This window comes from Chelmon rostratus, chromosome 19 (assembly GCF_017976325.1).
Source record: "Chelmon rostratus isolate fCheRos1 chromosome 19, fCheRos1.pri, whole genome shotgun sequence".
NCBI lineage: Eukaryota > Metazoa > Chordata > Actinopteri > Chaetodontiformes > Chaetodontidae > Chelmon > Chelmon rostratus.
In genome coordinates, this window is record NC_055676.1 from 16,639,478 (window position 1) to 16,666,063 (window position 26,586).

A 26,586-nucleotide genomic window follows, 5' to 3' on the forward strand; every position below is an offset into this window, starting at 1 on the left:
TGGCTGTAATTAGAGCAAAGTGTAAGTATATACAGTATACTTGGTCTGACCAAGTCAAGTATTAAAGGATCATTCCTTTTTTTTTGGTACATACCTGTATGTTAGCACATTTCCAACAAATCACATGTACTTCACGCTAATCGCAGCCGTTTTCCAAAGCAAGACAAAGTTTATTTTAGAGTGTTTGATTCAGATTTCCTGCCCTGAAGGCTGCAACTGGTTTCCATTTCAGGGAAGCACGAACACCAACTTTAGGAAACTTGAAACTAGAAGATACAGAATATAATCCATCATCGTAAACATGATGCACTGTGTTCTTCACAGTGGAAAAAGAAGAAGAGAGCATTGTTAGAGAGATGCTGTGTTTGTAGTGAATGGGCCAAAAGGCAGGTACGATCCTTCAAAACACACCAGCCGACACTGCACGACTCACTTACGCCTCTGCATTAGTCTCTAGTCTTTATAATTATCGCGTCGACTTATGTTCCAACACAAGCTCTGAACAAGTCAAGTCTGAGCCGTGTTTCCTTTTCCTAAAGCTGAAATTGATTCCCCTTGCATAATGGTATATTTACAGCAGCCTTGGCAGGACACACAGACATAGCTCTTTATTTAGTTGGCATGAAATCAGAACGGAGACACTTGGCTTTTTGACAGCCCTGTGACCTCCATGAACGGACTGACCCAATGCCTCCCCGACTGTCCCCATGACAACTCACTAAAACGCCGCTCGCTCGTATCCTGCTCAACAGCTGCCTTTGACCAGCGCACTTCACCCCCTTTAATGTGCGAACAGAGGAGTGAATATGTAGCGACTGAATCACTCGCTTTTATCTTGTTTTCAAAGAGAAAGTGATGGAATGTAACTAAGTACATTTACTCAAGTACTGTGCTTCAGTACAATTTTGAGGTACTTTCTGCTCCTACTCCACTACAATTCAGAGGCAAATCTTGTACTTTTTACTCCACAGCTTTTATTTGATAACTTTGGCTAGCAGTTACTTTGCAGTCTCAGTTTAATACTACAAAACAATATCAACAATATATATATATATATATATATATATATATATATATATATATATGCATCAATGGGATGCAACATTACTGATTAAGATAAAACTTTATTGATCCTGAGGGGAAATTCACAAGCTACCAGCAGATAAACAAAATAAAGTAGTTAAATGAACCTTATCAACTTCGATACTAGTTGAACACATTAATGATAATCAATAATAATCAGTCATTATAATACAATAATATAGTTATGCTGAAATATGCCATTCTGCATAATGAGTACTTATAATTTTCAACACTTTTGTACTTTTAAATGCATGACTTCTACTTGAAACAAAGTATTTCTACACTGTGATATTGCTACTTTTACTTGTAGTGTACATGTAGTTAAGATCTGGTTACTTCTTTCACCTCTGGAAATACATTGTTGAACTTAAAGTTTTGCATCGTTCTGGCCTCAAGAACCAAAGTAGTCAAGGTATCGTGTTTTCCTCTCAACGCAAAAGAATACAGAGAATTTGGAGTTGATGTGGCCATTATTCTCCATTCGACAATTACCTTCTCCCCCATGGATGCTTGTTGACGGACAGTAGAGCCAAACAACCCTCGTCCCCTTTGACCTCCCCACTCCTTTTCATTTTGTAACCCATTCAGCATCAGATGGTAATGGATAGCCATAGCAACTCTATGGACTCTGTGTTCTCCACCAGACAATGCCTTTGGGGACTCAGGTGGAGGCTAATGTTGTGGTGTCTGCCTTCAGACTACATCGATTGACAGGCCAGGACCACCGTGACACCAGGAAAAGAATTAGCCACCGATACCTTGGTGGGGGTCAGGTGAAACAGGGCACCTGCTGTAGATGCATGGGAAGATGTAGTCGCAGACATACTGCAGGAGTCTGCGCACCATGACGAGTACACAAGTTGTGATGAGAGTTTAGGCTTTTTGGATATGAAAGAGTCAGATCTGCTCTAATTTTGATTATTCTGTCTTTTAATTATTTCTGTCACTATCAGCCAGCATAGTATGAAGATGGTGTGAGCATACTGTCAACTGTAACTAACAGTTATTTTCATTATCAATTAATCTGTCAAATATTTTGATTGAGTAATTCTGTATTATGCCCTGCTGTCTGCAGACTCATGCCGTGTGCAGCATGAAATCATATCATACTTGCTCACAGAATGATGCAGAAAGGCCAATTATTGACAAAATTTCTTTTTAATGCAACAGCAGTTTTGTTTTGCTGCCCTCAGAACTATGCGACCTGTAGCATCAAATCGCATTTGGTGTTACCGCCAGTAACCACAGGTGTCGCCAAATCAACCAGGACTAAAATCTTGGGAAGGTCATTCTTCAAATCAAAAAATAAATAACAGTAAATGACTCTAACAATGAATCAGTTGTTCAAATAGATTTAAGATGGCAGCAGACTCAGAGGCTCTGCGCTCTCCAAACTGATGACATTTGTACAATTTTCTTATCATCACTGTGTCAGTTATTATAAAAATACTCACTTCAGCACAATTCTGCTTTCTTTAACTTTGTCTACATTCGTTTTACTCATTTAAATCTGCACTAATTGTTTTAAATAGTTATTTTAAATAGTAAAAAGTATATTTTTTTTGTTGAGTTTTTGTTGATACAAAATATTACACTACCAAAATTTGAACAAAATAATATAATGTAACGCAGTATCCTTGTGATGGTTATAATGCTCTGTATATATAGGGGGGCCTAGAGATTGGAGAAGCGGGTCGCCGGTTCGATTCCCCCCACCGGACTGGCAGAGAAACTTGGGTGTGGTGGAGTACCCCCCCCCCCCCTCATTAGCCAGCTGATGTGCCCTTGAGCAAGGCACTTAACCCCCCTATATGCTCCCCGGGCACCTGATGTGTTTACAGTGATGGGTGGAATGCAGAGAATAATTTCCCAGTTTGGGATTTTGGGATTAGTAAAGTGAATAAAATTTAATTAAAATTATATACACTCTCAATATTGTCTGCATGTTATTTTGAGGCTTATTTGATGCCACATGCAATAAGTCAATATTACATCATTATGCTCTAAAAAGTTTGTGGTTGAAGATGTCAACAAAGCACTGCAGTGTGAATGGGACAACCCATGTTTGCTTAAGGGGTCGTGCCCTGGGTCTAACTAGTGGCCTTTTTCAACCAAAGCCTTGAGAGAGATCTGCCTATTGTTCCCATTACAGTGCTTAAGAGAAGTATGTGAATGTGTGTGTGTGTGTGCTCCCCAACCCCCTCTTCAAACCTCACCTCCCTCCCCTCCTTCCCTTTCTCTTTCACACCCTCTCAGCTGTGCTCACTCACTCATTCTGAGCCAGGCCAGAAACTGGCAGAGCGGCTCCTCAGTCAGGAACTCCCGTCCTCAGGTTAACCCAGGCCGCCGCGACTTTGCAGCCCGTTCAGGGGGCTTCTGCTCAGGAGTGTGGAGGAGACATGGAGATGGTTCATCAGGCGATTCATAGTTTACCACAGTATGGATTATCTGGTTTACTGTCCTCACACCAAGGTAATGATAATAAGCGTGCTGTTTGACTACTTTGAGCCTGGTAGTTTTATATGTAACTCTCAGTGCGATACAGTGGCTGTATTTCTCTAAACATACACTGATGTCTCTGCTACAGACACGTCTTTGTTGTAACAGCTGTACTTTGCAGAGGCATTAGATCATCTGGAAGTGATATCACTCATGAATGAAACTCTGTGTGTAAGGGAGCCATCATTCGTAAACCGAAGATGAAAAGGCAAATGGATGTAGTTTTCGTTTCCACTTTTAATCCTCGTCATCCTCTCGTATGAATGGACGAATCTTTTTTGCGAGGTGGTGTGGCTCGTCGCTCGGTGAGTGACTTCCTGTTCTGTTGGAGGTATTTATGATGTGCGGACTTCTGAGGAGACTATCATTAGACACAATATTGAATCTCAACTTGCCCCTGCTTGCATGCAAACAAGAAGACGCTTGCAGACAATGGAGAACAGACACTGGTGTATTCATTTAATGTCCCACTGTACACGCACACACACACATACACACACACAGTGGGAGAATTATGACATTGTCATATAAAGCTAAACAAGGTAGTTATAGTGTCTGCATTGTTCTCTGGGCCAGCAGCAGCTGCTTCCTCCACTTGGCAAGCAGCACAATCAAAGTCTGGAAGAACTTAGCATTTTCATACCAAGTCTCAGAGAAAATACATTCCACTTTTGAATCATTTTTAGGTCATTTTTAACACTTTAACACCCACTCCCTTTTGGGCAATGTTTGCCTAAATTAAAACAAACTGACTGTTCTTTATTGTTACACCCTTGCAATGAGGTGAACACAAACTTTCCATAGATTTGTCACATTGTTGGATTGCTCTGAAGGTAGGACATGCCATACTTTTTTGGGTTTTTTTTTACAGTTTCATTTATATACTCTGTATTGTATCTTAATAATTTTAACAACAGTCCTTTCTTCTTCTTCTTTTTTTAAATGACCACATTAAAGGAATAGAACAAAAGTTAGATGAGGAGATGGAAACTGCTTTCATACCTGTTCCATATATATTGAGCTGCAGCCAGGAGACAGGTAGCTTAGCTTAGCATAAAGACTGGCAGCAGGGGGAAACGGCTAGCCTGGCTCAGTGCAGAAGTGAAAAACAGCATTGAGTTAGATTTGTAAAATGTTACACTGTGTCTAAAAGAGAAATGTAAAAATCAACAGCTTGTAGTTTTTTTGGGGTGTTAATGTGCCTCACAGTTTCTTTGTGTTGAGCTAGCTCATACTTAACAGACAGATATGAGAGTGGTGTAAATCTTCTCATCCCATTCACAGAAAGAAAGAGAATAAGTGCATTTCCAACCTACTCCTTTCAGCAAAAAGACTAGTCAATACATACAGTTTACATGATCATTGCCGCTTAACATTTTATAGCAGCACTAGTATCCTCTGGGGGTGACAGTTGAGGTAAAAGATCATGCTGTCATCTTCAAAAAATTAAAGCATTTACTGTGTGATCTGTCATCCAGTGCAGCCCTCTGCATGCCTTGTTTTACTGGACTTATTTCCAGAGATGCAGGTCAGAGCGAAGCGTACCGGGGCTCCAGGTATTTGTGAGCAATTACAGCACAGTGGGATCCTTTGTTGTCTCCCACCTGTTCTGAGCCATTAGCTAAAGACTAGTCTGCAGCTGGGTTTGGCCACTTATTAAGGCCGGTGGTCAGAGCCGGAATGAACAGTTGTTAGCCGCTTGAGCTCAACCCAACTCACATAGTAATTATCACACACACAGAAGGCAACTTAAAATAATGGAAAAGTTTGAGATGATTTAACATGATGCAAAGATACCGTATGTTATGGTTGTTATTGTTGTTGAAGGATGTGCAATTACTCAGAAGTGTGTTATAATTTATATACTTTATGTAATAAAAGAGGATGCATGCAGGTTACTTTAGCAGTGGCTTTCCTTTGTTTAGTGCTGCATTCAGTTTTTTTTAGGTTGACTGTATTAACCACCTGTCTGCAGGCACTTCGAGAACAATTTTGGTATAACATATAGAAGTTAGTATAAATAAAGTTGTCGTTTTAGTTGGTGCTCCATTGAGGAGACTGTTGGAATTACAGAGGAGAATTGAAAGGGTGTGGCACTTTCTCTTCTCCTGAACTTTTTCATGAAGTCTCAAGGTGAATAAGGAATCTTGATCCGTGTGCCTTCTTCAATACAAGCTGTCCTCCAAAGCACCGCTCTGCACGCCTCTGTGAAGCCGACGATTGTTCACCGCTGAGTTTCTAAAACTTTGGAGCGGTGTGCAGGAGCGTGGTGAATCAGGGGAATTGTGACAGCTGTCACGGTTGTCTCTTCAGGTACAGTCGTGCTGTAACTGATGTTCCTTGACTGTCTGTGGCTGCGAGCTCCTGCTAGGATTGGTCTCGTTTAAGAAGCGATGATCGAGGCTTTTTTTTTTTTCAGAGATGCAGTGCCAGTCACACTGCAACCAGTGTGAGAATAATAGTTGCAGGCAGCTTCACCACAGCTGATAAAGAACGTGTCAAACGGGAGCCTCCAGTCATTTCATTTAGTGGGCAGATATGGAGAATTTACCCCTCGAGCGACAAGATGATGTTTGAGCTATGTTTTGATCTTTCTGCAGGAAATTGGCTGAAAGTTGCAGAGCGGGGATTAAAAAGCTAATATTTGTTCTTCATAGGGATGTGGCTCCAGTCTTCTCTGTTTAAGTGTTCATCTGATGGTGGTTTTAACTTGGAGTCAAACCACTGATTGACCTGCTGCGTTATCTGGGAATGCTGTGTTTGTGATTGGGCTAAAAACATGTCTCCAAACAATGAGCCCTCATGCACTCAAGTATTATTATTGCACTTTCAACAAATCATCTTTGCCAAGTATGCAAATGGAACACTATTCATTAATGCTTGGAGCAGCTTACAGCACTTATGTCATTCACAAACTCATGATTCAATCATTGCAGCTGCTGGATTTTAGTCTGTTTTTCATATAAACCCTGAGTCACACACACAAGGAAAGGCAGCTGGCTGGAAGCTGACTGACACGTTTCTGCCGGACAGTGAAAGTAACTGAAATACACACAAAGACAGCCGGTATTATTTTGTGGTCACTTGTATTGTTATCTTCTAAACTCTGGATTAGGTTTGTTATTCAAGTTAGCAGCCTGAGAATGGATGACCATCCAGCTGCTGCAATTTCATGTGTTCTGACAATATATTTGCACAAGATTAATCCTCGTACTAATACTAGTAATGGAGCTCACAAGCCTACAGAAGGGTACAAATACCTGCTCTCTCGCAAGTTTTGTACTGACAGTTTTGAGTGTTTTGCCCAGAAAGTTTGTGTGTTTGTGCTAATAGAGTTTGACGTATCACCCGTCTTTATAAACCATATGGCCAATTCAGCCAATGTGGAAGAAAGCTGAGCATCAACAGGAAATGGCAAGAGAAACAGGAGTGTGTTGTAATAACCATGGCATGCTGTATAATCCTGTTGCACACTTGCTTAACAGCTTCACAACAGGTTTTTTTTTCCAAAAGGGAAATACTGTCTTTCCACGCAAGTAGTGGAAACACAGGCTCCATGTGAAGAGATGATTGATTTTAAATGTGGACAAAAGCAGTCGCGGGGAAACCGGGGAATCACGATTACTTGGCACGACATTCAATGCAGCGCTGCCGTCAGGCTGGAGATGCCTGTGACTGAGAAATGTTTGTGCGCCAAATTGGCCAATGAGACTGTGGAAACCATCCGACACATTCACTTCATTGGTCAACACAGAGCACCAGACTGATGGGGTTGAATAATGTGACTCATTTTCACTAAAGGTGTACATAACTGAGCTTGTTCTCTTCATATTGTTGCATCAATATACTTATTCGGTTTTGTTGCAAGATATTAACTAAATAATACTAAATTAAATACTAAAATACTAAAATAAGTGCAGAAACAGCTTGTAACCAGCTGTGATGTGGAAAAATTTCAGTCAGTGTTTCTTAAAGCAAAAATGACGTCCTTGAGTGACATCCTGTTTTGTCCACACAAAGACATTTGGTTTACTGGCATAAAAGAAGAATAAAATATCAACGTTAAAAGGCTTTGACTTATTTTCTTAAAAAAATAATTGATTATCAAAACAGTTGCCGATTAATTTAATAGATGACAGCTAATTAACTAATTAATTAATCATTGTAGTTGTAATAAACAAATATTGCCTGCGTGGCCAAAGTTTGATGCAGCTTGTGACACAGACCCCCATTGTTGTCCATTGAAACACATAAATCAAGCACGTTGTTGGACTGCATGACCTCCGCAAACATGGGCAGTGCTGTTTACTTCCCCACACTTAGCCTACTTCTCATTAGCGCGTTAGCGTCAAATGTGTATTAATCCACAGCTGAAAGTAGTCCACAGTTAATGTGTTGTTTAATCCTGTTTGAGCTTTGTTTACTAGAAACCACAATGCCCAGATGTTTTAAGAAAGCCTTTCATCTATTTAAAAAATGACACTATGTGTTTTAGAGCCTTAAATAAAGATTTATATTTGCTGTCAGAAACTTTGCTGGGGGCTTGGGGCTTTGCCTCGGACGCTGCTGAAGCTGGGCACGGCCGTGGTGGTGACGGTCTCACACGGTCTCTCTCTCACAGTGGACACACCAGAACATCGATATTGTCATCCTCTCTCTCTCTGAATTAAACTCATCATTGTATCGGCCGCTGTGAGGAGTTTGTGACGCGCAGGACTCGGGTTTGATGGTCTCAACCCGACGCGCTGCCTCGGAGCGTTTTTGGAGCGACGGAGCGTTTCCACCGGCTGCAGATCGACTCACATGTGCGCATGTAGGTGAGCAGCTGCACGTTTACCGGCCGGTTCGTTCATCCTGACGCTTTGTTGACAAATTGCATCGTTAAAAATCTGTTGGCGCGTCGCAGGTAAAATCGCAGAGGTGAGCCGAAGCCGCCTCCGGACTTCTGCTGTAGTCACGGATGGAGCACACGGTCAAGAATGGGTGGAAATGAGTCCGTATGTTTAATACCGATGTGGCTGAAACCCAAGTGATGCTTTGCATGTTCAGGTCTATGGATGCGGGTGTGACTGGCAGAGTGAAACAGTTGTGTGTACTCCATGTGGAGTGTAATTAATGAGAGCCCTGAGGGCGAATCAATAGCGGGTAGCGACTAATCACTGGATCAGGGACACAAACCACTACCCTGCTGTTAATAGGAAGAGCCTGCTTCCTGGACAAAGATCACAATATGGATCAAAACTTCAATGTCTTTAATGGGAGAGTTGGCTTGTGCAAGCCTCAATCAGGCATTTTCACTATGGGATGGACTGGTGGGTGGATGAATTATACTGGCTGCAGTGAGTGCAAGCAACAGTCACCTGCTTTATGCAATACCTGTCACATTTCAAACCTGATTTTAATTATTATACACAGCAAATGTCGTAGCTGCTCTGCTAGAAAATCATTACACATTCATAATGGAATCGAATTAAAAGTGCAGAAATAGATATCAGAAATTCCATTATAGAGATAAAAAGATAGTAGAAAATCAATTTGCAATAATAAACAACTAACACAAGCAGCAAATCCTCACATTTTAAAAGCTAGAACCAGAGAACATTTTCTATTTTGCTCAGAAAATGCATCTGATTAATTGTGTGTAAATTGTCTGTAGCTTTAATTGATCAGGTCAGTTGGGAATTGCTGAGAATGTGCAGTAAAAGTGATGCTGAGGTTACAGCTACAGATACATGCAATCATGCCCGTGAGGTGAGTATGTAATGCTAGAAGCAAGCTGTTTTGAAAGTACTAATTTTACACTTCATGAGGTGGATCTGCAGACACTGTGCAGCACATCTTGATGCTGAGAAAATAACATTTTTATGTTACATGAAGAAAGCAACATGAGCCTGAATATCTGAAATTAGCTCCAGTTACACTTTTACTACATAATGACTCCTCAGTTAATACCTCCTTTGCCTTTCTGAGACATACAGGCTTAATTCACTTCAGGTTCATTCTAGTCACCGGATTTTACGAGGTCTGTGTTTGGAAAGGGAGCCTATAGTGGATAAACACTGTGAACATGTAGAATACCACACAGGGCAAACACTGGCATCTGTTCCTGGCTAACGAGATCTCATTGAGACTGACAGGGAGCATCAATCTCACAGTCAAATAAAGCTGCACAGGGGTAACGGAGTTATTCAAAGCTGGTTTAAAATCCATCTGGAGCTGTTGTCAAGTCCTTAACCCAAACCTAAGGAAGTGATGCTTTATTGACAGTTAGCTGGATCATGGCAAAGAGGTTTTAGGGAGAACCTGTTACGTTAAGTTCACTTATCTCTATTGTCCAAAGTGACTTACATTTAAACCAATCAGGATCAAGACGGAGATCATCCAAAACTGGGAGCCTTTGAATCAAATAACCAGTGCTGGAAGTAACGTGTTACTGTAATTTCACTACTTTTGGTGGTAACGTACAACTTACTTTTAAAATAAATAACAAACAAAGCTCAGTTAATATGTATGTCCAGCATCATCTTCTTCAACCAAGACAATTGAACCAAGACAATAGATAGTTTACAGGTAGGAACGCATCATTGCTGCCCCCTGGTGGTTGGGGGTATTAATAACTCCTATCACTACAGCAATAATGGGTACAATGATAACAATCAAATTTGACAGTTGTGTGGTGTCACAGCAACACTAAAATTCTATAGCTATGTATGCATTGATAAGAAAGTTAGCAACCCCATACATGAAGTCACGTTTAAATACAAACGGCTAATTTTTCATGGCTGTTGAGAAATCACTATGATCTGTTGTGGTAATTATCACAAGTGAATTTTCACAATAAAGAGTTCCGTACTTACTGTATACATGATAAAATAGACACAAACTAAAAGTTTGTATCTGGAAAATGAAGCAATGGATCCATTTGAATTAGTCACTGGAACATTAAAACCTATTAAATGATTAACTACAGAAATCAATTTGCTGAAAACTGTTAAAATGCTTTTTTTTTTTTAGAGATTTTAGGACGGTCTCGCTTTCAAAGCAGGCTCATGATTATCACTGAAAAGTGTCTTGCACATCCACTGGGAGCCCCCCACCATGCACCAGCATCACTCATCTTCACTTGTAACATTAAATTTTTATCAGTGATGGGAGTGTGGAAACAGTGGAAATGTTGCGCAATGCAAAAACACACATAAAATACTTGTGGCCAAGAATGCTGCCCCGGTGCATGCAAGTCTTAGCGAATAAACTTCACTTTAAAAACAAATGACTGTCTTGGTTTGCATTCTAAAACAGTTTATATATCAATTTCTGCTTCAAGTCAAGTCATTAGAACTTCATGTTGGACCTGATCCCTTCGCTGGCCTTTCATATTGTGTTGTAGCAGTCTATAAATATTTTTTGTATGCAACACGCAGGTCTCATCCTGTGATGCAATCAATGGAGCAGGATCCCTGGTGGTCAAAGTCATGAATAATTCAACCGCTGAGTGACACACCATCCGTCTCTTAATAGCTCATCTCTTCCCATAATAGAGCGAGTGCATCTCTGCGACATGCCAGGACTCCTTGTTTGTTTGTTGCCTCTTTATGAAGCTGAAGTGGAGCCGTGCAAACGGTTCTGTTGTCATAGTAATCGCTGCAGCCAGATTCGAAGCATGTCCAGAGCCTCCGCTCCAATCCATCCGGTGTCACATGACAGCAGAGCGCTTGCGGCCGTTATCTACAAGTCGAATCAGGATGGCCTCGAATAGAACATACAGTTGTGTCCAGAGATATAAGCCTTTCTTTTGATTTATTACTGTGGTTGAGTTAAAATGGAAGGTGCACCTGCAAAATTGCCCTATTTTTTATAGACACCAAGTGGTTAGGTTCAAGTAAATTACCGTGTTGTCCAAGGACATTTAAAGTCAGTGCTGTGTCGGTCACCAGGAGGCCAGACGCTGCTTTGTGCTTCGTTCAAAAATGTCTTTCCCTATTTTTACTTCATTCGAATGTTTGACCTTCACTGTGCAGAATATTGTATGGGCAGAGTTTTCACATTTATCTGCTGAAGGAGGAAAGTTTCTCTACGCTCGCCTTAAATCTGAGTTTGATGATTTTGTGACATCAGAACGAGTTTGTGAGCCAATCAGAGTCCAGTATAAAACATTTTTACGAGTGTGATGTGGATACTTGCATCCTCCAGCGCACGTACACTTAAAAAGAACAATATTTGCATATTTAAAGATTCTGGATTTTTAGATGTAATTTTAAGAATGTATAACTTTTCTGGAAAAAAAAAACATATTAGACCTAAATTATTATTCCAGGCATGGCTTGAAATCATGCCTGGAGGGGATCTTTAACTTCTAAAATGTTCTGAAAGTTACTCAGTCCCATAAATCTTGATTGCGTTGAATGAAGAGATCAGATTAGCAGAATCTGATGATTTCTTTTTGTGTCGGACAGTTTGAATTTACTTTGCTGCCTGCAGGATCCTGTCGTCATCCATGTTTCCGTCTGTTTGAACAGGGGGAGACAGAGAGCGGATGACAGCCAACCATGAGACCTACCTTCTTATGGCCAGCACCCAGAATGACATGGAGGATTGGGTGAAGACGATCCGCCGGGTCATCTGGGCCCCTTTTGGTGGAGGTCAGTACACCCGCAGTCGTTGTTTTAATTTGCTGGAAAACTTGTTCACTTGTTGATGTGAGTGAGGTTTGTACACAGTTTGGTGTTCATGTGGATGAGTTTCCAGTTGCGGCACTAGAGGATGGATAAGTGTGTTATTATCGAATCTGTGAGTGAGCAACCATTTCTGCTCGAAGTTCAACCACATCAAACTGCTGCCTGCTCTGATCCCACTGACAAAATGCTTCCTTCTGTGCACAGAGTGTGTTTAACTGAGGACTGAAAGCCTGCTTGTGCACAGTGATGATACTGTAACCTACGTCCATTTGCGCGTGCATGATAGAGACGGGAATAAGCAGTAACTTTCAGGTGCAAGATATGCATGTATGACTTTCCTGTTATATTGTGATTACATATTTTTAAACAGAGGACTATGGGGAACTTAGTGCTGGATCTTCAAAGTTTTATCTAAAGCAGACATGTTTCCAGAGTCTGTTTGCAGGGAAACAGTTTGCCTCCTTTGTTTTACTCCACACGGCTGTTCCAACCACATGTTGTTTGCATCAGTAGAATAGTTGACGTCACCACGACAAGATGTCTAAACAGCTTTAGTCAGTTGGAATATTTGCTTTGTCTTTTAAATTGTGAAATCCAGAAGAGGACCGCATTCGTGCTGCTTGAATATCCACTCTCATGTTTGTTACCATTTTCTATCCAGCCTGTTAGCGCTATTAAACAAAGAGGGTGAACGTGTTGAAATGAAATAACGTGCGTCACATAAACTACAAAAAAATGGCGATCATGAAGTGTACTAAAGTTGTTCCTGACTTTGATGGGATCAGTGTGCCGATTGCTGAGTCTCCTACTGCGCCACTATGGCTTGTTATTGACTTTACTGGCAGATACTGGCCTACATTGCGTATGAACAAGTGCGACGTTTGTAAGCAGACAGGCAGTCCGGGCAGCTCTCGGTGACACAGTGAATAGATGAGGCTGAGCTGGCCCCTCTGTTTTCAGTGCAGGGAGTTTGATGTCTATTGCAGTTGACTGCTCTTCAAAAGGACGAGCCATTTGTCAAAGATGCCACAAGAAAGGTGGCTCCAAGTTGGAGCGGAGCCGGGCTTTCGCTGTCTCTCACACACACATATATGTATATACAGACAGCACACACACAGACACACACACACACACACATATTCCAGGCTTTCACATTTTGCAGTAGCAGCAGAGACCAACCGAGCCCTGATTGGCTGGTCGGTGCCCCTGAAGTGTGATTAGAAATGCCGTTCAGAGTGACAGACAGCGAGGAACTCCCAAAACGAAGCCCCTGTGTTTGACCCACAGGAGAGCTGCTGTCATGTTGTGCTGAACACTTGCTATGATGTTGAATTAATTACTGGCCGGCTTGAGCAAACAGTTGGACGAGAGTTTGAAGTCAGACCTTGGGGGGATGTGCAGCTGTGGCCTCTCCATCTGGATCTTTGGAGATTTACTTCATGGTAATTACCAATCGTTTGTTTGTGAAGAGTTTGCATCTGAATTTGACCTTTTTGAACTGATTGACGCTATGTGGGAAATTAAGAAGCCAATTTTAAACTGTTCTTCAAATTAACTCTCATACAGGAGATTTTCCAGACTGTTGATTTCATCCATTTTTGTGTTATAGTTGTGGTGCAGTGACACTCAGTAGCGATATCAGTTCAGCCTCTAGAGACGTTTGTTTTTTGTTGGTTTGGACTAAATATTTCTCAGCAAACATCCACCTCCAACCACCCTTACATTTCTGACGTGCCTGTTTCTGGTGTTAACACTGTTTGACAGCCGACATTTTCACCCTAATTTACAGCAAATATTTAGTTTGGTGTCACACCACAGTTCGAGTCACTTCACAGTGAAGTGTGATGCTCTCCACACCAGATAGACCTTCAGCTGAAACTCCTCCAGTCTGAACCGGTGCAAGCCTGAAATCTAATAAAGCTCCTGAGTCTGTCAGTGTTTGTCAAACAGGTGTTGAGCTGCTGTGATAGCTGAAGGACATCAGACCACTTTACCTGGAATTTATATTCTGCCTCTGAGCTCCAGATTGAACCAAACAGTCTGTTGTGTTGAGCTGTGATTTCATTCTGGTTGAACTGATAGTTTCCTGTCCATATCATGAATATTAGTCAAATAATTGTCATGTTTTGAGTGACATCTCATATGAAATGTCTTCACATGTTGCAAGCTTTATATATTCATTATTTTTTTGTTATTATTTCTTTCTATTTACACCACGACAACAGAAATACATCTGTGTGAGTGAGGGTACCAGCCATGATATGCAGTGTTGAGCAACCATGTTTCATATATTAAATATTCATTCTAATACAAAACACAATATCTGCTGTGGTACGTGCATTTCAATGTAAGATAGCAGTGATGCTGTATGCATGGAGCCTTTGAGGAGAGGGTTTAGGCCAGCTTGAGTTTGCTTAGTTTCATGTTTGAACACAACAACAAATTTCAGTAACGTAAAATCACCTTTTTCACCTTTGTTTATGGAGGATTATGGAAAAACTTACAGGCACGATTTTCATGAAACTTGATGGAAGGGTGTAGCATAGGTGAAGGAAGAACCCATTCAGTTTTTGAGCTAATCCGAATCACCGGGCGGACACATGAATCATTTGTCACTTTCGTTAACGTCGCGAGAAGGTATGCAGTACATCTTAAAATCCATTCGATGGTAGTTAAGTTAAGCAGTAACGACACATAGTTAAATGTAGAAATGTGTCGACTCCATGTCACAATCCACTGTCATAGGTGCCTGTAAACCGATGGGGTCTGGGGCCTCCTTGTGTAGACTTATTTACCAAAAATGTCCCCATAATGTAAATGATTACATTTTAGAGTGAAGAGTTGGGTTATGGTAAAGGTGTAAGTCTCCAGGAAAATTAATGTAAGTCGATGTAATGTCTTGTGTGTGTGTGTGTGTGTGTGTGTGTGTGTGTGTGTGTGTGCGCAGCAGTCAGTCTGTGTCGCTGACAGAACCTGCGAGTGCTGAAGGACTTTGCTGAGTGTTTGCAGAGTGAAGGTGTCGCTCTCACGTGCTGCAGTCTTTGTGGTTGTGGTGCGACCCGGATCCTGTGGGAACGGCAACCATACATATAAACACATGCACACACTCTTCATAAGCTGGTCCACACACACACACACAGTCACATGTGACCCCAGGAAAACATTCCCAGACTCATGACCAGAACGTCTGGAGGGATGACCTCGTTTTCATCCAGTCACTTTTTCTCATTTGTTCTCTGATGCTGTTTTTGTTACATGTGGATATTCATCATTCTTTTCTCTGGGGGAGCTCAACTTATCTATATTTCACTCTGATCCGTCTAAGATTTGGAAAATGGATACGCAGCTTCAAATATTTCTTGGGAATTTGTGGCTGTTTACTGTTTTGTCTTATTTGGGTTGCTGCAAAGATTGAAGTGGAAAAAGACCCTAAAAGCGACTGAGCCAGAGGAGAAAGAACACAAAACTCCACCGTTAACATCTGAGAAGCTTCTTTTCCAATGAAAGATGATCAAAAAAACATTTTCTGACAGATGGAAATGAAGACAGTTTGACTGACCTACTATCAAACTGATGCATCTCTTTTATTTCTGCTGTTTTTGTTTTGTTTCTGTCATAACTGCAAACCCCGAGGCTGGCTTTTGGAAAATGCTAAAATGCAGGCACTTCATATTCTGCACCTCTGGTATGTTATCTTATCACAAATTTATTAATAGGCGTTTCCTCCGGAAGCTTGCAAGTTGTGTCAGTTTCAAGAGGGGTGAGTATGACAACAGACCATCGTGTTATTAGTGAAAAAACAACCATAGACAGCATCCACTTTCATCTAATCATGAAAAACAGGTTGAAGCATTTGCATCAGTTAAGTAGGAAATTCTGAATGAACGTGATGCACCAGTGTGCCTGCGCAGAAATGCTGATTTAAACTAGAGTGTATTCACATTGACGTCACTTGTTTTTAAGCTGCATTTCTTGTCAAATGCTGTCAAAAGCACGAGGGTCCCGCTAAGCTCAGTGTAATGCAGTCGCTGTGCGGCACCTTGTTGTACCACGTGTCTGCATGTGTGTGAGTAGCCTCTGTCTGTATCTGGAGACCGGAAAAGTATGCAGGTCCAAATCTCTCAGGAAGGCTGCCTTAATCCCCTCTTGTGTTGCATCCACATGAGACGGCTGCAAATGGAAATCAGTCCACTTTTTTTTTTTTTCCCTACGGCGACTGCCTCCGACAAAAGGCGAGAGGCGCTCAGCAGGAAGTTAGAGATTTGATCATCAGGCTAAGGCTTTGTGGGTGTACATATTTTTTGCTTGGGCTGTCTAGCCGGCCTTATCGGAATTTTTTTTTTTCAATCGATTTAACTGCTCTCTTTGATGTGCTTTAAGCTGCAGATGCGAAGCTAATGGGGTTTTTTTTTCTAATTCTTTGAGAAACGCTCCTTTCACTTCTGGGAGACACAGTTGAATAGTTCAGGATATTAAAACAGTGTTAATATTTCAAAGGATGGAGCATCATATTTGTCATTTAAGAATCATTCCCTGAATAATTTAACTTAAAAGACAGAAAAAAGAACTAGACACTGCTCTCCGTTTCTTTGATATGTTGAACGACTTGTGGTTAACACTTAAATCTCCTTTTATAAATGTTCTACAAACAGTGTTCAAATAAAAGCTTTATGATTATTATAAATAAATGTTCAGAAAAGGGGATGAGAACAGAATCACCTAATGCTGATTTCTTGTAGCATCTCTCAATCTCATAAGTTTAAACATGTTGTGTTTCAGGGATCTTTGGTCAGAAGCTGGAGGAAACGGTGCGTTATGAACGCCGGTTTGGGAACAAGCTCGCTCCTATGCTGGTCGAGCAGTGTGTGGATTTCATCCGGCAATGGGGCCTTCGGGAGGAGGGTCTATTCAGGCTGCCAGGACAGGCCAACCTGGTCAAAGAGCTGCAGGATGCCTTCGACTGCGGAGAAAAACCCTCTTTTGACTGGTAAGGAAACACATGAGCGTACCGGCTGCTTGGATTTCCTCGGTGCATGTTAATGTGAAGGTGATCCGTTCAGACTGTGGGCTGGTGGAGCTCTGAACCTCTGGAACCACACTGCTGCTCCTGTTGGCCTGGAACAAAACCCTCCAGAGGCTTTTAATAGGAGATTTGAATGAAAGAGGTTTTCAGCACCTGTTTGCACTGGAAACCTGCATCACACAACAAAGAAACAAGTAAGGAAACTGGGTGTGGAGATGGTAGATATTTCTGATTATAGAACTAAATTACTAGATAAAAGCGGATTATTTTAATTGATGTTCTTGATATTTTACAACAGATCATCTACAGTAAAAGTAAATTTAATTTTAAATCTAGTTTTTCTAAATTGATCGTGCCTCTTTTTATTAAATCCAACTGAATTTTTATATGCACCTGCATCAGCGTTTAGTACAAATATTTAGCAAACGCGAGCACTGAGCACATACTTTAAGCCCCTGCACACCTTTTGTCCACCCACACAGGTGTTTTCACTTGCCTGATTGGGCTGTGCGAGTGTGTGCAGATCAAGCGTGATTGTTTCCGATTATGCTCGCTTACACCAGAAAGTGGTGCTAAACAGCTAAATTCATTCAGGCAAATTTGCAACAATAGGCGGATGAATGCTTGATGTGGTACGGAATATTTGCAGGTGCAGTAGCTGATGAGCTAACGGCTAACGCGCTAGCAAGCCAGGAATGCCAGCTGTGCTAATGCTATTGGTCAGTGCAGTGAATTCAAAGTTCACCAGAGTTGAACTTGATGTGAGAAATTCAGGCAGATTTACTGTTCACATTGCATGTGAATTCATGCAGGTTCATGGTGATTCCACTGATAGGGATCATATAATACCAATGTTCTGTCTGGAGCCCGACAACTAGCGAGTGTGGAAGTGGTCTGGGCTTTAGATTAAAACCAAAAAAAAAAGGACGCATTCATTTTGTCCAGATGTTAATGTGGAAAAGAAAAAAGCTAAATCATTTTTCCACAACCTTAAAAATCAGCTGGCAGCTACATTAAAATCTGCCGTCATATTATGCGGTGCGTAGGTGGCTGCACTGAGAGACTGAGAGCGGTTTTGTGATGTGACAACCTTCATCCATAACTCAGCATGACACAGGAATGCATGAGTGATGGAACAAACCACCTCCACTTCTCCGCCTCTCTGCTCTTCCTCCCTCTTTCACTCCACGTCCTCTGATGATCATAAATAAAACCTGCATAGGGCTGTCAGGGTCCAGGCTGTACATCAGCACCTTACCACTTCCTAGACGCACAAGTACAAATTCAAACTCAGAAGTGCCCCCATTATGTCAGCTGCTCAGTGACATCTCTGCCCTCCTACTTCTGCTTTAACAGAAATTGTAGCAACGACTATGCCCTCCTCTGTCTCTACCCATGTCTGATTTTTGTTCCTAACAGTCCCTCGCCATGCTAATTCCCTCATTAGGCCTTGTAACCTCCTGCCTGCCTGACCAGCTGCCCACTCGTTGGCTCATTAGTGTCTTTGTGCCTACGGTGGAAATCCTCTTGCCTTTTGGCAGATCATCTGAGCTGACCCAGGACTGCTGTTGTTGTTGTTCCCTCTTTGCTTTTGTTTGTACCTGTCTGCTTTCCTGCTGCTTGTGCCCTCCTTGCTTGCTTCAGTTCGCTCCATTCTCCCACATAAACCTCCAATAACTCATTAAGCGTGAGATTTTGGGGGCATTTTGATTGGCCATTAAAGGTCCAGCTTGAAAGATTTAGTGGCATTTAGTGGTGAGGTTACTGCAACCAGCTGAAGACCCCTCACCTCACTCTTACCTTTCCAAGTGTATAGAAGAATCTATGGTGGCAACGAAACTCTCTAGAACCAGAGTAAACTTGGTTTGTCCATTCTGGGCCACTGTAGAAACATGGCAGACTAAATGATTTCTCAGATTATACTCTAGCAAAATTGTAATTATGATTATTATATCCCATTTCTGCCAATAAATCCTACACACTTGACCTTTAAAGCAAAAGTTCAACATTTGTGAAAATACTCGTATTTGCTTCCTGGCAGAGAGTTTGATGAGAAGGTCGATGCCCCTCTGTCTGCTCAGCTCTGCCAGCTAACTGGCAGCTGACTGCAGATACAGACTGGAAACAGCTTTGAGCAGCAACTTTCTGGCACAAAATAGTCCTTTGGAACAATAAATTATTGTTACAGATAAAAGATAAAGTTAGTGAGCTACAGTGGTTGATTATGTTGCATGAGACAGAGCCAGGCTAGCTGTTTTCCACTGGTTCCAGTGTTTGTGCTAAGCTAAGCTAAATGGCTGTTGGCTGTAGCTTAATATTTAACAGACCGATTAGAGTGGTATCAATCTTCTTCCTTCTTACTCATATATTTCTCAAACGGCTGAACTGTTCCTTTAGCTTCTAGATTTGATTGGTGGTGTTTCACAAACTGAGGATCTCTGTGTTCTCTCACCTCTCCTCATCAGTCTCATGATTCGCCTCCATGCCACGTACCCGCAATGAATTCAGTCCTCGGCCCATCACCGCTTCTTCTTCTCTTCCCTCTCTACAGTAACACGGATGTGCACACAGTAGCCTCTCTGCTGAAGCTGTATCTCAGAGAGCTGCCGGAGCCCGTCATCCCCTTCCACAAGTACGACGAGTTCCTGGCCTGCGCCAAGCTTCTCGGCAAAGATGATGAAATGGTGAGCAAGAGCTCCTGACTGCCGACAGATTGCCTTTCACACGCTTTATTCCTCCGCGTGAAGTTTTTTTTTTTTTCGTTCAGTTTATATATCGACAGAAGTCAGCACTGAAAAGCTCTCACATAAATCATCCGAAGTCTCGTTCTGTGGCATTAAAGGTGGCCTCTTGCTGCCCGGTCAGCCACGCTCAGCTCTGCTGTTTCTTGCTTTGCTGTGCCTGTCTTGACTTCTAACTTCTAAATAGGGTTTCTCTAACGTCGGGATCAGACTACACAAATCTAGCCCAATTTTGAGCCGATTTTGTCGTGACCAGCCGATTATGAGAGTCATGGCCAGTCTTGACGCCCCACGACACACCGACGAAAAGACCCAGAATGTTTTTGTCTTGACACGTCTGGTGTGGCATCTCCCATGAACATGTTCCATGTTCGATGACATCCGTACTGTGAGAATCTGCTGTGATTAGTCGGGGTCATACGTGTAGTGTTGCCAGTCACCCGACTAAGACATGGCAAGAGTTTATGGCGCTGTGATCGTTAGATCTGACATCGTGAACATCGTCAAAGACAAAAAAAAAACATGTAGTCTGATCCCGGCATTAGCATCTTTTGCTTCGTTAGTGCATCAAAATAATAAAGAAAATAATGATTAACTATAATTTTTTGATTGTGAGTGATCCTGTGAGATCACTCCAGATTCACCAGTGACGGATCATAAATTATATAAATCATCATGTCGTTTAATAATTGTTTCATTTGATTCGTTTTTTGGACTCATGTCTAGTGAGAAGACAAAAACACTTTTTCTCTGATTGCACGGTAAACATACCTTCATACACACACCTCAGAAAGTGATGGGAATAATGTTGTACTCATCGTTTTAAGGTGATTTGAATGATGAATCTTTTGATGAATTTGTTTTCTTTGAATGAGCCTGATCGCTCAGCTAAACATGTTTTCTGATCGTGCAGCTGCCGTTTTCTCCAGCAAACGTCTTTTTTTTATATTTCTCTTCCTTGTTTTGTTCTCCATTTGGTCTGCGGGTGTGATTTTTATATCTAATACACTGTAAATGGCCCCTTTTGTTATTATGACTTGCAGTATGGATCAATATAAAGAATTACTGTTCTGGACTGAATGTGTGTGACCTAAAACGTGTCCATCATCCTCAGGGTTTGAAGGAGCTGCGACGGCTTGTTGAATGTCTACCTCCAGTGAACTACAACCTTCTCAAGTACATTTGCAGGTATTCACTGACTGTTGATGATACTCCATTATATTGTTATATGATATGACCGTTATTGAACAGTGAAAAATGGATGTTTTCCTGTTTGCCAGGTTTCTAGATGAAGTCCAGTCATATTCAGGAGTGAATAAAATGAGCGTCCAGAATTTGGCCACAGTCTTCGGGCCAAATATCTTGAGGCCGAAGGTTGAGGATCCAGTAGCTATTATGGAAGGTCAGTGTTCATGCTGGTCATGTCTCGCTTTGTGACGTTTGGTCTCAATCTCACAAACATTACGAAGGTAATGATGGGAACTCTCATGTTGTCAGGTACCGTTCTGGTCCAGCAGCTCATGGCTGTTCTGATTGGCCGCCACGACGTATTATTCCCTCGGGATGAGGACAGCCCCACGGCGCTCGAGCTTGTCAACAACAACAACATCGAACCGCAACGGCGCCAAGCCACCACAACTACCTCGGCCATCACTATGGTGTCTCAGAACACCGAGAACAACAACACCCAGGTGGTGCGGCAGTGTGTTTGGGAAGCACCTGAATCTCCTTCGCACCGCCATGTTGACAACAGCGGCTCCCCGCGATCAGCGAGCCCTCGTAATGGCGTCATCGGCCGTTTTGACCTCACCCGCAGCCCACCTCTGACTGTTAAAAAGAACCCGGCTTTCAATAAAGGCAGTGGGATAGTCACAAATGGCTCCTTCAGCTCCTCGCCCTCTTCCGACCCCAGTCAGGAAAGGAGCCAGACTTTAACCGGTGGTGGGAGTTTACCGGTCCGGCGCAGTGGGACACACAAAGGCTCCGGCACAAAAATGGGCACCAGTGGCGTGACGAGCGGAAGCAGCGCCGGAGGGAACGGGACTGGTGTTGCACGCTTGGGCATTTCCAGCACCGATGGCACGGGAAGTCTGAACGGCCGCAACGGTCTTTGGGTACCAAACGGCTGCGTCACGTTACGGGAGAACAACAAAACACGTGACTGCTCCAACGGGGATCAAATAACCAATCAGAACCGTCTGTCTACGTACGACAACGTCCAGTTAAACCATCAGAACCTGCAGCAGCAGAACCAGATCACCAACACATGTCTGAACAGCAGCTGTGAGGACAAGCAGAGCGTCGACAGCGCCACCTGGTCCACCTCCTCCTGTGAGATCTCCCTTCCTGACAACTCCACTTCCTGTCGCTCCTCCACCACCACCTGCCCTGAGCAGGACTTCTACGGAGTTCACTACGAGGACCTGGACGGACCAACGCAGGAAAATGAGCCTCCCCAATCTGGTGGAGGAGGGGAGGGGGAGGGCAGAAATAGCAACAGAGAAGGGAGTGGAGATGGAGCAGGGAGGAGCAGCCGGGGCACCAGCAGCAGCGACAATAGTGACGGTTACGCTGTTGGTAACGGACCCAGCAGCCACAGTGCTCTGCACAGTTTAGTGGCCAGTCTGAAACAAGAGATGCACAAGCAGAAGACCGAGTACGAGGCCAGGATAAAGAGGTAGGATCTGTGAAAAATGGTGTTTTTTGACAACATTAGAAAGAAGTTGCTGAAGATAAATCAAGGGCATGAACATACACACATTAACAGGTAGCTAACGAAAACTAATTCAGTCTAATGACAAAATAAAAGCCACCTTCATGAAGGTCAAAATGTACAGGTTTCCGACTCTCCGCTGACAGTTAGATGAGATGATCGATGTCGCTCTCGTATCGTTACACTAAAAATGAAGCTCCAGCCAAGAAACGGTTAGCTTAGCATGGCATGAAGGAAACAGCCAGCCTGGCACTAACCACGTCTGAAGCTCACTGACTCACGCTGTATGTTTGTTTCATTCATACAAAAAATAAGGTGTAGTTGTGGTTTTCTGCTGGAATGTTTCTTGGCAGGTTGCTGTTACTTCAAGCCAAGAAGTCGCACAAAACAAATTGTTAGTTTTACACTTTGGCTTTTGTACAAATTACATAAATGAGATATAATGTGTGTTAGTGAGCTTTAGAGGTGCTGGTAGATAGACTTTTTATTTTTTTAACCTTAGGACAGAGGGAGTCTAGCTGTTTTCCCCTTCTTCCAGTCTATGTGCTAAGCTAATTTGCTGCTGGCTATAGCTTTAGTTACCATAAAGACATGACATCGTATCGTATACCATGTGGTATCGATCTTCTCATCCAACTCTCGGCTAAAAAGCAAATAAGCATATTTCCTAAAACGCTGGACTAAATCTTTAAAGATGTGAACCTTTAATAGTGTAATCTCTAAGTACGGTGGTGCCCTTTTGTTTTTCTTTTGTTTTCTTATCTTTTCATGGGGCAGACTGGCAGATGATACACCTGTATCATGATACACCTGTACAAAAACAAATGTAAATGTGCAAGAAAGGTATACATGACTGCAATGGAGCATGAGCTAAAGAATTACAGTATAACAATAAAACATCTGGATGTGGTGTGATGCCCTCAAACAGAACGTTTTGCATGAAGCATTGATTAAACAGATATTTCAGACCTCTTAAAGAATTCAGCATCATTAGACACATTTTAAGAAATGATGACTTAAGCCACAGTGGGTGATTCATTAAGCTTCATGAAAATGAGCTGCAGCTGTTTCCCAATTCCTTTGTCATTGGCGGTTCAGTGAATGCTGCGTCTTCTGCTGACCCCATGTTCACATCTTTTGCAGCCTGGAGCAGCGAAACCTGGAGCTGGAGACCGAAATGGTGAGCCTCCATGAGGAGCTAGACCAGGAGAGGAAGAAGTACACCATGGCGGAGATCAAGCTACGCAACGCTGAGCGCGCTAAGGACGACGCTGAGCGTCGAAATCAGATGCTGCAGAAAGAGATGGAACAGTTCTTCTCCACGTTTAGTGACCTCACTGCAACCGGCACCACCGCAGCCACGGACCCCCGCCGACCAGATCGTAACAACACCATCTGGATACAGTGAAGGAGGGCCGGGAACGCGGTCTGGAAGACTGGAAATGGTTTATTATTTGATGTGAACATTTCGAGGGCTCCAAACAGGATTTGGCTGCTGGTTGTTGAGGGCAAGTTGGGAAGTTACACTGCGAAGGTTATTTAAGATTTAAGAGATAAGAGGAGAAGGGCTAATGCTAGCCGCCTGTATAAATGCAGACATCACCTGGAGTGATGCCAGACTGACATTATCTGTAAATACAGCGTTATTTAAACAGCTCACAGACACTCCAACCTACTCAGAAACTGTGGTGGTGATCACTCACCTGACTGGCAAGTGGAGTAAAGGCACAGTTCACCATAGTCCGTTATTGTTATTAGACTTTAGCTCCTCGAGCCATGTAGGAGAGAAATGTTTAAAAAGGTTGTATTCAGTTAAAAAACAAAACAAAAAAACAACCTCGGACACATTAAGATGCTTCACTTTTAAAATCTAACCAAAAACATCTTATTGTTCTACGTACTTCTGTATCTGCTCGTGTACATAGAGGGAAACCGTGCAGCAAGAACACAGTGTCATATGTATGTAAAAATAAATGAAAGTAATACTTAAATGTTTATCGGATATTTAAGCAAAGTTATCAGTGTGTGATATTTTCTATTTCCCTGCACTTACATGTTTGTTTAGTCTCTGCGAGGTGGTACTGAATGTTCTGTCGGTCTTTGTGTGTTAAATTGGGAAAATATACTGTATATGTGCCGATGCTTCTGTGCTGTTTTATTTACCCCATGACCAAAAAAAGAGCCTGTACTGTAAATATTTTATAGATAATCATAGACACTACTTGTTAGTCTGCACTGTGGTTTGATGCATATTCAGATGGATATGGCACGTTTTCAGTTGATGCTGATTGAAGAATGTTTTGTAGCTCAGAAAAATAATTTGAAGACTTGCACGATGGGTCGTTGGCGTACATCCCAGATCAAATAAAAACGTCTGTCGTGAATTCAGAGTTTCAGGTGACAGACTGTGCTCTTCCCGTAAACGGGCGTGTAGCCGTTGTCACTCTATAAATGCTCCTGGGAACTGCAGGTTGCAGGCGCGTCTGAGATACTCTCCTGTACTGTTTCGACGATTTATCCACCTGACACAGCTGGTTTTGACACAGCACAGCGACAATGCGGAGTTGTGTTTGTGGGTCATAACTGTGAAAAAAGGGGATTACAGCATCAAGTGTGTCAACATGGAGGACATTAGCCTGGGTGCTAGATTCAGTAGCAATGGTTTGTGTGCATGATGGTGCATGAGTCCACTAGGGCCAGTGTACAATAAGTGAATGTCTGTAAAGTGACTGCATACTGATGAGGTGTATTTATGTAGCTGTAAACCAAACGTCTGCACCCGGTGTGGATTTTCTAATGGGTACAAAACAGGACACATTAGAGTCCAGGCCTGAGCTTTTCTTAAGAAGTATGTGTGCACAGGCCTGCTGCTGCCTCCTCTGAAGACCAGGTCCCATTTAAACCTGCTGCTGGTCAGTGCAGGACATCTGGAATGTGCACATGGAGTTATAAAAAGTGCCTGAACAACTGAAGCAGGGAGGGGGGAGCCCAGGCTTCTCATTTTGCACCCTTCACCGGGAAGTAATAGGCTTAAGCCAAGCTGACAGCGGCACCTCGTTCTGCAAATTCCACACAAAGGAGCAGATTACGGACGCAGGGCGAGACAGAGAGAAGGCCTGTGACAGTGGAATATTTTCATGACATGATACTTGATACACAAAAGAACTTAATATGAATAAAAATGCATTTTCATGTGAGTCTCCTGTTGTTGTTTACTTTTTGTCTCTCAAGGTTTTTTGAGTTTGATGTGTGAAAATGTGGGTGAAGATGATTATAGTGCCACGTATGGCACCAGTTCCTGTTTTCATCATTGATTATTTTTCACTTAATTACCTAATGGTGTAGTTCATAACATGAAAAAATGAATGAACAGCCCATAAAAGCTCAATAATATGTCTGAGGATCTGTTTGACTGAGTAAAGAGACGGACAGTATAACAACACTCACTATTTCTTGATATATTTGGTGACATGTAACTTTATTCAGGTACTATGCTTAAGTACAAAATTACAGTAGTTAAACTTGAGTATTTCCATTTTATTCCACTTGATGCTTCTCCTCAGAAATAAATATTTCAAACATTTATTTGACAGCTTTCCAGATGTACAGATTCCCAAAAAAAACAAATGTTTCCAAACAAATGCGGACGCTGTGTAAAATATAAATAGAAAAAGAATGTGATGATTTGAAAAACATTGAAATGCCATATTAAATTGAGAATAGCACAAAGACAACATATCTAATGATGCAACTGAGATTTTTTTTTTTTTTTTTTTAATGAAGTGCTCATTTAGAATTTGATGCCAGCAACATGTTTTAAAAAAAAAAGTTTGGACAGCGGCAAAGAGTGGA

The 26,586-nt window shown here is 42.1% G+C and overlaps 1 protein-coding gene across 3 annotated transcripts in view; it reads left to right on the forward strand.

The window, feature by feature from the left end:
• arhgap24 (Rho GTPase activating protein 24) overlaps positions 1 to 25,891 on the forward strand; it is a 69,826-nt gene extending 43,935 nt beyond the window's left edge. For all 3 annotated transcript variants that reach the window (XM_041959726.1, XM_041959725.1, XM_041959727.1), the window contains 7 exons: positions 12,099 to 12,221; positions 17,037 to 17,244; positions 19,832 to 19,964; positions 21,136 to 21,209; positions 21,302 to 21,423; positions 21,519 to 22,698; positions 23,878 to 25,891. In XM_041959726.1, the coding sequence (XP_041815660.1) occupies positions 12,099 to 12,221; positions 17,037 to 17,244; positions 19,832 to 19,964; positions 21,136 to 21,209; positions 21,302 to 21,423; positions 21,519 to 22,698; positions 23,878 to 24,142 (2,105 nt within the window). In that variant the 3' untranslated portion in view covers positions 24,143 to 25,891. The remainder of the gene's footprint in view (positions 1 to 12,098; positions 12,222 to 17,036; positions 17,245 to 19,831; positions 19,965 to 21,135; positions 21,210 to 21,301; positions 21,424 to 21,518; positions 22,699 to 23,877) is intronic.
• The last annotated feature ends 695 nt before the right edge of the window (positions 25,892 to 26,586 follow it).